The 15,338-nt window shown below is 43.4% G+C and overlaps 1 protein-coding gene across 3 annotated transcripts in view; it reads right to left on the minus strand.

The window, feature by feature from the left end:
* The window catches only part of LOC111140968 (glutamate ionotropic receptor AMPA type subunit 1), a 304,242-nt gene that overhangs the window by 39,827 nt on the left and 249,077 nt on the right, over window positions 1-15,338 (minus strand). For all 3 annotated transcript variants that reach the window (XM_022493249.1, XM_022493250.1, XM_022493251.1), the window contains one exon: window positions 3,746-3,944. In XM_022493249.1, coding sequence (XP_022348957.1) covers window positions 3,746-3,944 — 199 coding nt within the window. The remainder of the gene's footprint in view (window positions 1-3,745; window positions 3,945-15,338) is intronic.

Below are 15,338 nucleotides of genomic sequence, written 5' to 3' on the forward strand. Positions count from 1 at the left end.
TCAAACAACCATGTCTGCATGAGGAAGAAGAAGAAAGAAGAAAAGGAAGGGAGAATTTCAGTCAGGGGAGGAAATACCCAGAACCAATCAGAGCATCTTCAATGTATATCATATTCTCTCACAGAAACAGAGAAATGTATAAATTGAGCTGCGACTAGATTTGCAGATGATCTTCTAGGCAGAAACCCAACAAAACACCCAGCAGGGCAATGGCAAGATGCAATTTGACCTGACAGGATGGCCACGGCAGGGAGCAGGGCTGCTGACAGGCAGAGCTGAAGAGCCCTCTGGGCAGCAGTATGCAGAAAATTAATATGTCCTCTCAGCCTCACCCCAGTGCCCCAAACGCCAGGGCTGTGCTTATAGCCGCTCAGAGCAGGCTATCAGGAAAATCTCATCTCCAGGGATGCGAAGGCAGCATGAGTGGCAGGGAGGATCGGAAGCATACTTGGGGTATTTATTCTTGGATCTCTCCTATCATCTGCAGCTCTCACAGCCCTTCACACATCTTAATTAAACTGTCGATGGAGGATTAAGTGACTTGGGGCTGGGGCTGCCTAAAAGCTCTGGGCTGCCATGAGGACAAGAAGCTAGACTTCTTTTTCAGAGACTGGGAGAGAAGGATGCTTGTCTCACCATTCCCTCCTTCTGCCTCATGGGGGTGGTGGGTGATCCTTTTCTCTCCACCCACCAAAGTCCTGGTGGGAAAATTCTCAAGGTCAAAGTCACAGAGTTGGAGGGGCTCACGGGGGCATATCTTGTCAGTGCTTACTTTCTACATGTAAAGAAACTGAGGCCCACAGTGTGGTAGAGAACTCTCCAATGTCAGGGCAGAGGCAGGAGTAAAACCCAGGTCTCCTGATTGCACACCCTTGCCTTTTCACTGCAACCAGCTGCCTCCCTTGTTTTAGGTTTTAGATCTTACTAGCTAGGGCACCTTGGGCAAGTAACAACATTTCTGAGCCTCAGTGCTCCTATCCTGACAATGATGATGATAGCAACCACTGCACAGTATTGCTTGGAGATTATAAGACAACAAAGGTAAAATGCATGACCCAGTGTTGGGCACATAGTAGGTGTTCCATAAGTGGTGCAATTACTGCTAATAATTATGCCCTTTCTTTGGGTTTTACTTTAGGATAAGAATGCCCAGTACAAAAAAAAAAAAAAAAAAAAGAATGCCCAATACATGGCTGGCTCAAGACCAGTTTCCCTTCCTATATGTGACAGATGTTGATACCGGTCAAGGAATTCTTTCACACTGTGCAGATGTGCCCCCAGAGTCCACTCTCAACATCAAACTCCAGGCAAACAGTGATGATTAATCAGAGTTAGCACATGAACTATAACCTGTTGTCACCAACACAGTAGGCCTGGTGAGTGAACAGAGCTTACAGAATATACATTATCTTGTTTCTAGATGCCTAACAGTGTTCTCTGGACAAGAAATAGAAGTATGTCAGTTGACATAGTTAGTAACAGAGAACTTTCAAGTCATAAGTCCTAGCTGTGCCTCTGAGTAGCTAGCACATGCCCATTTTCTTCTCTGGGCCTCAGTTTCTCCAGCTACCAAAGGAAAAGGTTAGACTAGATTTGTCCATGGGCCCACCTAATAGCCTGAGTAATCTTTTTAAAAAATCAGTTACTGGGGCGCCTGGGTGGCTCAGTGGGTTAAAGCCTCTGCCTTCGGCTCAGGTCATGATCCCAGGGTCTTGGGATCGAGCCCCGCATCGGGCTCTCTGCTCAGCAGGGAGCCTGCTTCTTCCTCTCTCTCTGCCTGCCTCTCTGCCTACTTGTGATCTCTCTGTGTCAAATAAATAAATAAAATCTTTAAAAAAAAAATCAGTTACTGATGCCACCTCATTAGGACAGTGTGAGTCATTGGTAAGAATGCTTGGGCTGAGATGAGGAAACAGATTTTGTGTTCATCCTGGACACTTGCATTATGAATCTCTGAATTCCAGTTTCTTGTCCACAAAATGGACACATAAGCCCTGTTTTGCCATAGGTCATGGGTGGAACATAAATGAGACCATGAATGGGAGAGTGATTTGGGGATGGTGATGTGTTCAGATATTGGGGATGAGAGCAAGGGTATGTAGTGGGTAAGTGAACTGGCTGTTCCCAGTTCACAATTGGCTGTTCATCAGCAGGCCTGGGGCATAGGACTGGCCGTATGGACAAATATCAGACATCTCCTTCACATTTTGGTTGCAGGCTAAAAATGCCAGAGAATTATGATGAGATTTCAGGAGGTTTTTCCATTAGCTGGTTGGGTAAGCTTAAGCAAGTCACATCACTCTCTAAAATGACAGACCGACCATGTGACCTCCAAGTTACCTTCTTGCTCCAATATATGGAAAGTGGATGATTTTAGCCTTGGAGACTGGATCAGTGATTGTTAAGACTTTGGTCCCTTTCCTGATTCTTATACAGAACACAGAACCCATGATCAAGAAGTTGAGCACATCACTCTGTAGGTTTACCCTGGGCCAGGGGTTTGCTTCATGAAGTTGTAGTGAGAACCTGGTAGGTACTGCACAGGATCCCTATCCCTTGCCTGAAACAAGGTAGAAACTTGCTGTCTATTCTCCTTCTACTACTTATTAGTTGTGTGACCTTAGGCAATTATTCTTACGTCTCTGAGCTTCATATATGAAATGGGGACAACAAATTTCTAACTAGTCTCTCTAATGAGAGGACTAAATGAGATAATTCATGCAGGGTGTGCTAGAACAGGGCCTGATTCATAGTGAGTGCTAGGTAAATGGTAGCGATTGTTTATTATTTTTTCTTTCACCAAAACATGGTAACTCCATGTGCTATTTTGTTCAGCTTTTAGGATGAACATGTCTAATGTCCATGCAACTACAGGTTTTTCTGCTTTGGGGCATTTGTTCAAGTTGTCCCCTTTGCCTGGAATGTAATGAGCCAACCCAGGTTTGCCCTAGTTTCATGATGCCTAGAAATGTTTTTCCAAAGTTTGTGGCTACAAAGCTCTACCCCTCCATCAAAATGGCTCCCAAATGCCTATACCCCAAAGCCTAATGGGAAACAGAGCCTTGTGTCTTAGATGCCTCATCTCTTTTAATCTTATAATGACTCCTTGAGGTAAATATTATTCTCCAGATGATATAGAAGAGGAAATGATGTCAACCAGGCTACAGGCCAGAGAACAAGGATGAAGCCAGGTTCTGGCCCTGGGTCTGGCTGATCCTAGGCTCCTAAGCTCTCTGCTCCTCTGCCTTCACTTGCTGTCTCCAGTCACATGACATCTCCACCACCTCCACTCTCACATCACATTTTCTGTCTCCTGGCACTGTTAAACAGGCCACCTGTTCCAGTAATTGTTTCCCATATACCATCTCCTTATTCATCAAGTCTTTAAGAGGGGGACATAGATGGCAAAGTTCTGGACCTTGTCCCTAAGCTGATCCTGATCAATTGCTGATTAGATTACAAGTATGTGTGGGAGCAGGGAAGGAACTGCATGTCCTATCCTTTGCAGCCCTCAGAGAACTTGGCACCGTCTGGCATATGTAAGGGGTCTGGTTCAATGAAAGAACTTTGAAGTTATCACAAATACAGAAATGTAGATTTCTCTGGGATTTTTAGAAAACTGAGAAAACTCTGGGCTTCCGTGACTTGTACTGAGTTAAGAAGTTACCCTGCTTGCCTATAATCACATGCTTCTTAATGAGGATCCCCTCTTATGAAGGTGCCTTAGGACAAGGGATGTTCCTACCCTGAAGAACTCCTTAGTGGACCCTGCTTCCAGGGTCCCATAGGCGATTTCCGTCTGCTTTGCTAGGTCCTCAGCACTCTCGATGGGAGACACCATCCTCTCCACGGTCAGGAAGGCAGCCAGGTTGGCTGTGTATGAGGAGATGATGATCAAGGTGAAGAACCACCAGACACCACCAACGATGCGGCCAGACAGGGACCTGCAGGCCAAAGGGAAGAGGTGTCAGAAGCATAGACATCAACCGCAGAAGGCTATGGGGAAGGGCCAAGGGCCAGCCTAAACCCTGTCAGCAGAGCTGTCAAACCCTATTGCACCCTTCTCCTCTGTCAGCTAGATGTGAGAATTCATGTCAGAGAGATTCTCTGGCATTTTGTTCCTTAAAACAGATAAAGACCTATGGGGTTGCTATTCTTCAGGGGTGTTAAAACCCCACAGGCATATATTCACACTACTTTCACACATGCATATACTCCAATACGTGTGCCAACAAAGACAGATATGTCAATACTTGTCCACAAAATCACACACATGTACAACTATCCTTTTAAATGCAGTTACATACACACCAAATGTTTGTGCACACATATATGAGTGCAAATGCATTTAAACACATGATGCACACATTTGATCATGTTCAGAAATGTTTCCAGACTGCCTTCTCATTATTGTTCTTTTGGTCATCAAAGGTCATAAAAATGATGGACTAGAAGGAAGGGAAGGGGGAATGGATTGGAGACAGAATGAAAACAGTTGTACTGTAGCCACTTTGGGGGAATGTCACTGTTGAGGGTAGGCACAGTGCTCCCTTCTACCACAGAGAAAGAGTTTGGCTGAAATAAAAGACAAAGAATATTTTGAACTGGATCAAAGTGGAAACTGTGACAGTGATAAAGGAGGTAAGAAATTGATCCTGATCTTCTTAGAGTCTGATTTTCCTCTTTATGCCCAACAATGAAGAGAAATAGGACCAGTCAAGAGTTCTACTGGGATCTTTCAGATTTGGCTAGGAGAGTGCCAATTCTAGAACATTTTCCCAAAGATATTACAAAATTATGTCAATGTCATATGGGGTGATTCGATGTGGTTGACACACGGGGCATTGGATTATACCAAATCATATAGTGATAAAGTTATTTGCATTCTGTTTCTCTTTCCATCTGGCTTACTTTGTTAAGGAAGTGTTATCCTGGAGCTACTGTAACTTTACATCCTTTCTAACATGTGCCTTGACAGCCTCAAGCTCAGAGCCTTCAGTAGGTGACAGTGCTTAACTAAAACCTTATACTTAACAACCAAGGAAAGAAATCACCAATCCACCCCATAGGTTTTACAGATAAAGAACCTCGATTCTCAGATCACACTGACCTAGGAACAGAACCCAGGCCTGCTAGCTTGCTTGATTATTCCACACTGTTCTCAACCTTCTGGTCAACCTTTTCTGTGTTATTACCATGTTCCTGTGTGTTCTACTTTGTTTCCATTTCTTAGAGGCTCCTTTCCATTCTAGGCAGGCAATAATCACTTCAAAAAAATTCAACAAATATTTGTTATTGCTTGCTTTATGGAAAATAATGTCTTAGATGCTTCACATTAAATGGGAAATAAAAGGAAATTTGTTCAAAGGAAGGAGACTGGGAGAGTGGAGCAGAGCTGTGTTATGGGAAGAATAGCTGCGGGAAGAGGAGACCAGAAGAGAGAGGTGTTTGCTGAAGGATTGACATGAGGCTGCTACCAGGAAACCTGATTTAGGAGCATTTGGCAGAAGTTTCAGGAAAACAAACACTAAAAACAAAGAAGTGGGTATTTGATGGGTAGGGTGGTGCAACAATGAGTTGGCTGTCCTGAGGGTGAGAGTGAGTTTCTCCATTTCTGAAGATGTTCAAGTAGTAGAACATTTACAGAGATGCTGTATTTGGTGCCCACTCTTAGTCCCCCTGGGTACAAAGTGCTAGGGACATAAGTCTACTTAGAGGAAGGATCAGACATCACAAGGAGCCAGCCTTCTCTCATACTCCTCCCATCTTTCCCATCTCTGAGTTTCTGTGATTTAAAATCATAAGTAGGTAGACCAGGCTGCATGGCTTCCATTGGGCAAACAAAATGAGACCTATAAAGGCAAAACTATTCTCCCCATGCTCCAAGACTTGTATACATCTATACTCAAAATCACCCCAGTCTTCTGATAACTAATCCAGTGCTCTTTTTGCCTTAGGAGGTGGTAAATAGCGGTGTTTCAGGGCTGTGATGAAGATGCTGCTCTTTTCCCAAGTCTGAGTGACCACAGTAGCATCTAAAATAGACAAGGGGAGTTAGAGAGGAGAAGGAAGTTGGGGGAAATTGGAAGGGGAGGTGAACCATGAGAAACTATGGACTCTGAAAAACAATCTGAGGGGTTTGAAGGGGTGGGGGGGGCGGGAGGTTGGGGGAACCAGGTGGTGGGTATTGGAGAGGGCACGGATTGCATGGAGCACTGGGTGTGGTGCAAAAACAAGGAATACTGTTATGCTGAAAAAAAAAAATAAAATTAAAAAAATAAAATAAAATAAAATAGACTTCCCTCCGGGCACCTGGGTGGCTCAGTGGGTTAAAGCCTCTGCCTTCGGCTCGGGTCGTGATCCCAGGGTCCTGGGATCGAGTGCCACATTGGGCTCTCTGCTCGTCGGGGAGCCTGCTTCCTCCTCTCTCCCTCTGCCTGCCTCTCTGCCTACTTGTGATCTCTGACTGTCAAATAAATAAATAAAATCTTTAAAAAAAAATAAAATAGACTTCCCTCCATGTAAATCCTTGTCCTCTCATTCCTTTGCCTAATCAGCCTGAGTGATCGTTATAAAAACATTAATTATATTATGTTGCTTCTTTGTGTAAAATCCATGAAACCCCTTTACACTTGGAATAAAATTCGAACTCATTGGTGACTCTCAAGGCCATATGGGATCTGGTCCCTGCCCTGCTCTCCAGTGTCTCCACAATATGCTTTCTGTACTCTGGTCACATTGGGATTTGTTTCGTCCTTCTACTCAAAAGGCTCACACCCTTATCACATGCCATCATTCCCCCTGATCATTGCATCAGCCCTGTTCTTCCTTCAGACCTCACCCTACCCAGTACATTTTTAGCATTCAGACTTAAGAATCTCAGAGCCCCATGTAGCTCACATTGCAGTTGAAGTCTGATCTCAATTTGTGTGACTGTTGACGGTTTGTTGTTCCCCTGAATCATAAGCTCCACAAAAGTAAAAAATCTTACAGCACCAAGCACAGAGTGGGCCTCAATAACAAGTGAATGCATGACTGTCCCCTCTCTCATAACCTGTCAGTTCTATTCACGCTGGATTCTAGAGACCGGGCATATTTTTTAGGGCCAGGAGAATCCAAACTTGCATATAGCCCAGGATGCCTGGAGTCATAGCCCCAAACCAAGTGTTTAGGATACCTACCTCCTTTTCCAACATGACTCAACCGAGAGACCTAGCTAAGGTATCCTAAGTTGGGGATCATCTAGGGAAACTCACAGCCCTCCCAAGAAAGTTCCAAGCCAATAGCTCCTTCTTCCCTGTTATCCTTTAATCAGTATTTATCTGCTAGGTGTTGAGAGCAGCTTATCCTACACACTATTCCCCACATGCCCACTTACTTAATAAAGACACCAAGGAAGGAGTCTATTGTTTAATAGTCAGTAAGTGTCATCCATGGAATAACTAGAGGGTGAGGGGAAGAGGCTCCTCAAAATGACATGATTCCAATGCTTCATTTGCATTTGATCCACATGGTAGGAGCTTGGGTATAAGACTATGTCCGTCTTCATTTCAGGCCTGGTACAGGCAAAACTGGACCCTCTATCCAAGAACTCTGCATTTTCCCAGTTTCCTACCACAGGTAGGGAACTGGAATTAATAGAGGTTGTGACGGGGAATGAGTGTCTTTGCTCTTTCACTGACCAGTCCCATAACCTTGGCAAGTTGCCTGCCCAGTTGAGCCTCTGTTGTCTTCTCTGTGTAATGAATGGGTGAGATTAACCCTATGTCATGGTGAGAAACCAAAACTTTTAGTACTAGGCTTAGTTGATTCTTTTCCTTCAACTGATACAAGCTATTGAAATTAAAATGGTAGTGGCAAAAGCCCTTTGAGAAGTGCTATTGAAACATGAGGCATTATTTTTGTGAGAATTATTCTGGTTGGGAGCTATAGGATAAATTCCTTAGTAGGGAAGGAACAGCTTTGATCTGGCCCTTGAAGGGATGCCTAGTCACCTGAATTTTATTAGTCTTATAACTTGGCACAACTCTTCCCCAAAGTACCTATGTGATTGAGGAATCCAGAATTGGTCACAACTTCTATGACTTGTTGGACTGTTTATCTTATTGATCTTATATTTGCAAGTCCTGTGAAATGAATGGGAGAGAGATGACTAGCCCCATCTTGCAGATGAAAAATCTACAGTTATGAGACAAGGTGACTCATCCAAGGTCACAGAGTGAGGCACTGGCAAATCTGGGCCTAGGAACCAGGACTTCCTATTTCTAGGCCAGCACTCTACGCACTGTAGAACATTATTACTTCCCTCGCCAGATTCTGATTGATTTCTAGATGGGCACGGACTTCTTCCACCCATGTTATCACAACCAACACTCATTTCTTGTAAAGCTCAGTGGAACGTTTAGAAGCTACAGAAAGCAGTCTGACTACCAGCATCTCCACAGAATTGGAAACCTCTTTGTATTTGTTTTCTGTCACTGGATAACAAATCACCACAAACTTAGCAGCTTTTAACAGCACTCATTGTCTCATAGTTCTGTAGATCAATAGTCTGGATCAAGAGTATCTAGATTCTGCTAAGGCTCTCACCAGGCTGAAATCAGGGTGTTGACTGGGGCTGTCATTCTCATCTAGAGCTTGGTTATTCAAGCTTACTGGTTGTTTGCAGGAGTCACCTCCCTGTGATCATGGGACCAAGGGTATTTTCTCCTTACTGGCTGTCAGCCAGGAGCTGCTTTCAGCTTCTAGAGGTTGCCTGTGTTCTGCATCACATGTCTCCTCCATCTTCAAGCCAATAATAGTGTGGCAAACTCTTTCCTTGAACCTCTCTGACTTCCGCTCACTAGAGAAAACTCTGTTTCTTATATTTTTAAATTTAAATTCAATCAGCCAATACATAGTACATGATTAGTTTCAGATTCAGTGTTCAACAATTCATCAGTTGAGTATAACACCCAGTGTTCATCACATCATGTGCCCTTCTTCGTTTCTAAAGGGCTCATTTGTTGGGGTCAGGCCCACTTGGAGAAAATCTCTGTATCTTAAAGTCAACTGATTTGGGACTTCAAATTACATCTGTAAAATCTCTTCACAGCAGAACCTAGGTTAGTGTTTGAATGACCAGTGGATAGGAATCTTTAGAAACGTGTACCATACTATTTATCCATTCATCCTGTTTGTATGGCAGGCACTATTAGGCATAAGAGAGATAGGAGTGAGTACACCACAGTCTCTGCCTTCCATGGAGAAGATGGGAGGGCAGTGTGGCCTAGTGATTAAAACACAAGCTTTAGAGTTTGATGCCCTGATTCTCTGCAAAGTACTTCACATGGTGTTTGGAGCATAGTAGGCCCTCAGTAGAGCTATCATCACCATCTCATGTTAATGTCATAAATGGTAATTACAGTACTATCTCAATTATGTGACAAGTAAGAAAGTAGCAATAAGGGGACATGGGAAGGTTTGATAATTACTCTGCTGGCAGGGGTCAGGGAGAGTTACCAGACAAGGAGAAAATTGTGCTAGATTTTGGAGTGTAAGTAGGAGACTGCCAAGCAGAATAGGTGTGGGGGTAGGAGAGGCTCAGTAGATATAGGTAAATGGAGGAGGTAGTGGGGTATTATCTCTTCTGTAAACTCCCCAATCACACTATAGTCATCCTCCTAGTACAGTTCTAACCACACTGCTGTAATGATTTTTTTAAGGTGTTGCTATGATTATTACTCATGGTATTATTGATCAACAGAGATGATGCTGGGTTGAACTTGATAAAACAGTGCACAGAAATTTGGAGGGACAGGCTGGCTGAAGAGATGAAGAGATCAAAGTGACAGGGTTTGGTGATCCATGGAAGCAGGGGCTATGAGAAATGACAATGTTCAAATGATAGTTCATGCCTAGTGAGTGAATGGATTCTGACATGTACTTGATCCTGGCCATAAGCTATCTCTTCTTCCAAATGATGTTTTTTTTTTTTCCTTTTGTTACTAAGACACTATATTATTAAAGATGATGCTAATAGAGAATAGCTAGGCTCTGATTGGATCATTTTCTGGTTCTGACAGATATTTCCTGTCCTGATCATGAATTAGGATTTGCTGTAGGCCTTTAATTGTTTCTAATCTCTCAGCTTGGATTTGTTGCTCTAGATGAGGGGTAGGCAAACTTTTTGTGTAGAAGTCCAGGTAGTAAATATTTCAGGCTTTGAGGGCCTTATGTACTACTCATCTCTGTTGTTGTGGTGTGAAAGCAGCCACAGACAACATGTAAACACACACACATGGCTGTATTCGAATAAAACTTTGATTATAAAAACACATGGCAGGCTGGTTTTGGCCTGTGGGCCATGTTTTTCTGCCTCCTGCCCTCAGTCCTACTGTGAATGTCAGAGACTTTTTTTTTTAATTGTGTTATGTTAGTCACCATACAATACATCATTATTTTTGATGTAGTGTTCCAAGATTCATTGTTTACATATAACACCCAGCGCTCCATGCAATATGTGCCCTCCTTAAGGCCCATTACAGCCCCCACCCCCTTCTAAAACCCTCAGTTTGTTTCTTGAAGACCACAGTCTCTCATGGTTCGTATCTCCTCCCGACTTCCCCCCTCAATTTTCTCTTCCTTATCTTAATGTCCTCCATGCTATTCCTTATATTGCACAAGTAAGTGAAACCATCTGATAATTGACTTTCTCTGCTTGACTTATTTCACTCAGCATAATCTCCTCCAGCCCGGTCCAAGTTGATACAAAAGTTGGTTATTTATCCTTTCTGATGGCTGAGTAATATTCCATTGTATATATTGTATATGTGTATATATCCATTCATCTGTTGAAGGGCATCTTGGCTCTTTCCACAGTTTGGCTATTGTGGCCATTGCTGCTATGAACATTGGGGTACATATGGCCCTTCTTTTCACTACGTCTGTATCTTTGGGGTAAATACCCAGTAGTGCAAATGCAAAGACTGGGTCATAGAGTAGCTCTATTTTTAATTTTTTGAGGAATTTCCACACTGTTTTCCAAAGTAGCTGACCCAACTTGCATTCCCACCAACAGTGTAAGAGGGTTCCCCTTTCTCCACATCCTTTCCAACATTTGTTGTTTCTTGTTTTGTTAATTTTTGCCATTCTAACTGGTGTAAGGTGGTATCTCAGTATGGCTTTGATTTGAATTTCCCTGATGGCTAATGATGATGAACATTTTTTCATGTGTCTGCTAGACATTTGTATGTCTTCATTGGAGAAGTGTCTGTTCATGTCTTTTGCCCATTTGGTTTAAGTTAATGTGCTACAGTAGTCAAGAAATATCTTGACATCTCTGTAGTTATTAGCACCTCCATATAAACACTCAGTAAAATATTAGAAGGATTCATTTGACAATTTTGTGCTATCCTCAAGGAGAAAATAGAGGGCACTGGTCAAGAGAATGGACCCAGGGCTCAGACAAAGCAGGATGGAGTCCTGCCTCATTACTTACTGGTTCTGTGACTTTGGGCAAGTCACTATATCTCTTTGTGCTTGTTTCTTTACAAAATTAAGTAATAGTACTCAAGGCATTTTCAATAATTAAAAAGGAAAATATAAATGGAGCATGTAGCACAGTGCCTGGCCCAGGGTAAGCATTTGAGGATGGAGGTAATGCAGATGGTGTGAGGAGCAATGACCTGCCTAAGGTGAGGGAGCTGACATCATCATCAGGAACATTCAGGAAAGCAGATCCTTGGGATATGGGGAGTAGAAAGTTATTAAAAAGCAATCAACTTTTGATCCCATCAACCTACTCTATAGGACCTCTCCAAAAAGGAGTTGGATATGGACATTCTTCTTTATTTAAAAAGCATTTCCTGTCATCCCCAAGAGGAAGGGGACAGTAGGGACACCTCCTGTGTGCCTTCATTTAGCTGAGCTCAAGAGGTCACTGAGCGCAACCTATATCCCTTTGTCACCTGCTTCAAATGGCTATTTTTAAAAAGTAATGAAAACATGGGCATGAAGGCAGAAACTCAGATGGCCTGCCTCTAAATTACTAGGAGAAACAAAAGTCCATCCTGGCTAATTACTGAGCTGAGCCATGCTCACAGAGAGGCTCACTTGGGATGACACATCAAGGTTCCCAGACCAGGGTAAATAGCTCTGGCCACATGCAACAATTTTATTGATGAGGCCACTTCATCTAAGACACTATGTCTGGTTGGCCAATCATCCATTTGTCACCAGCTGCAAATCACTCAGCACTTCCGTGGTGCAGCAGGAGTGACTCATTTTAATTATCCCAGCTGCTGGTCACCGTGTTCCAGCACTGTGGCGGGGGGATGGCCCTGGACTCCTGGGGTGAGTACCAGGGGTGGGAAGCTAGGGGTTAGACAACAGGCTCTATGGAAAGCCCCAGTAGTCTGTGAGCTAGAGTTTGCAGCAACTCTGCAAGTTTGAGCAAGTTTGCAGTACTTGCAGAGCAAGGTTTCAAAGAAGAGTTGTCTTATGTTCCTGTTGTTTTCCATTTGGGTAGGCTAAAGAAGTGTGGCATGGACACAGTTTGCAAAAGAATGGGTGTAGATGGGTTCAGGTACTAATTTGGTCCCTCTCTAAGTATCAGCTTCCACACATGAAAATGGAGATAATGATTTCCGTCTCATGGATGGTAAGAATTCTGGGAGTCAGTCATGTCTTGCACTTAGCAGAGACACAGTAGGGCTCAAGATGTCACGTGTAATAATGGTGATATTGATGATTTCTTCTAGAAACCCTCCTCTTAGCTTCTAGGCCCCTCCACTCCTGTCTCCTCCTATCTTGCAGATTGCTCTTTTCTTCCTTTTTTCTTTTTTCTGAGAGAGAGAGAACATGTGTGCACACATGCATGTGTATACAACGTGGGGAAGGGGCAGAGAGAGAAGGAGAAAAGAGAATCTTAAGCAGGCTCCATGTTCAGCACAGAGCCCAATGTGGGGCTCAATCTAATGACCCTGAAATTATGATATGAGCCAAAATCAAGAGTTGGACTCTTAACTGACTAAACCACTCAGGAGCCCTAGGGTCATTCCTACATAGTCTATTTTGCTGGTTCTTCCTTTCCACCCAATCTCAAGTTCTTTCTGTGCCCAAAGCTCAGGCCTCAGCCCTCTTCCCAACCCTGCTGACCACCTTGCCCCAGCTGACCTCCTTCAGTTCACATCCTTTATTTGTAGAAGCTGACAACTCCCAAATTTCAATTTCCAGACCCTCTCCTGACCTCTAACATGTTTATCTAACTGCCTCCTTGACACCTTGAAACCTGAAATATCTAAAACAAAATTCTTAAGGAACTCCTACCAAAAAGCCCCAAATAAATACAGCATTACTAACTCTTCTCCCTCTTCTTCATTGCAGGAAATGGCATCACCGTCCATCCTCTTCAAACCAAATACCAGGGAGCCATTTCCGCCTTGTCTCTTTCTCTCGCCCCCACCCCCCACGTCTAGTCCGTCCCATCCAGTCATCCCCTTAGCGACAGATCCCATTCTAGACACTAAATATCACTGTCACATTTCATGCTTCACATTTCACATGCTGCTTTTCTCCTTGTACAATCCATGTCCACATAGTAGCCAGAGACTCTTTTAAAACTATAAATAGGATCATATTGTTTCCCACCCCACGTAAAATTTGTCACACATAGGCAGGAAAATCCAAATGCCCTCCTGGGGTCAAGCTGATCTGGATCACCTCTAACCTCATCTTGTACCGTTTTTCCTTTCATCGCCATGCCCCAGGCTCATTGGCTTTCTTGCAGTTCCTACCACACACCAAATTCCTTCCCACCTCAGGACATTTGCAACTGCTATTCCCTCTGCCTGGAACTCACTTCACTGAAATTTTCCCAAACATGCCTCCATCCACGCATTAGGTTTATGTTCATACCTCACCTCCTCACATCCATCCAGATTATCTCTGCCACCCATTTCTCTCTCACCTTACCTGGTTTCTTCATAGCACTTATCATAGTCCAAGTTTATATATATATATAATCTCAATTGATTTGTTAGTCACTCATTATCTGTCTCCACTAAAATGTAACTTCAGAGATGCCAGGAGTCTTATCTATATCATTCACTGCTATATCCCCAGTGCTTAACATCATGGTGCCTGGCATAAGGCAGGTGCTGAATGAACATATACTGAATAAATGAATAATTACACAATGTTTATTGAGGACTAGATATTTACCAGGCCAGATGAAAACTGAGAAGTTTCTTCTCAAGGAAATTGGTAGAACGAATGTGACCAACACAGAAGGAGCTGTGAGACCCAGGCTGGGGTGAACAGCACAGGGAACTGCTGATCAAGTGCTTAGGAAGAGCAGAGGTGGGAAAATTCATGTACAATGGGGAAAAAATCTGGAAAGGCAGCATGGAAGAGGGGTGATTGGCAGAGCTGTGCAGGGTAGGCAGGCTTTGAACATTCTGAAATAGAGAGGCATTTCTTAGGGACAAGAATAGACTGTGCTGTGGTGTGGAGATGGGACAAGGAAGTGAACAAGCAAGAATTACACTTTGCCCCAAGTGTAGTAACCACCCAACAGCCATTGTTCTCTGGGTATGGCTTTTGAACTGGGTACTGCAAAAGACACTTGGCATCCATTCTTTAAATCCCCATTGCTCTCTTCAGCCCAGATAGGCTTACGTCCTTTTGACATTTGAGGAAACTGAGGTTCAGAGAGATGAAATAATTGACTTAAGGTCACAAAGTAGATGATGGAGCGTGAATGTGAACTCAGATTCATCAAATTCCAACAGTATCATTTGAATGTGCTCAAAGTGGGTCCAGCTTGGACCAGGGCCACCACTCTCATCTTTCAGAGTTTACCTTCTCAGGTCCCAAGCATCACTTGCCCACAGTTCCTAGACACAAAGGAATATTTGGCACCATACTGATGTTAAAAATGGGACTTCCTCCACATATATTTTTGGGCTTAAGTTCTTAGAAGAAGCCACTCTCTTTTTATAGCTAGCTGCCTGCTGGCTAGCCCATAATACCAAGACATATGGTTTCCCTATATCCAACCCTTCCTAGAGTTCCTACTATCTGCTGAACCACTAGCTTCTTTCAGAAGTGAGATGGGTTCTGAAGCCCTGGGTCCCGGACTCAGGGCACCATGTATGGGTCGGGGTCCTTGTCTGTGGCCCAACATATCCAGCATTTGAAGTCCTAGGGTTGGAATGTTGTGGACTTTTAAAAATTGATTCCAACCCACCAGCAAGTGGGAAATAAAATAACAATTGGTACTTCTGCTCTAATTAATGATTGGTTAGCTCCAGCACAAGGTGTATGGAAAGGAGATATTTTACTTAGAATAACCAGCT

This window comes from Enhydra lutris, unplaced genomic scaffold (genome assembly GCF_002288905.1).
Source record: "Enhydra lutris kenyoni isolate GAN:26980312 unplaced genomic scaffold, ASM228890v2 scaffoldscaffold5, whole genome shotgun sequence".
NCBI classification, from domain to species: domain Eukaryota; kingdom Metazoa; phylum Chordata; class Mammalia; order Carnivora; family Mustelidae; genus Enhydra; species Enhydra lutris.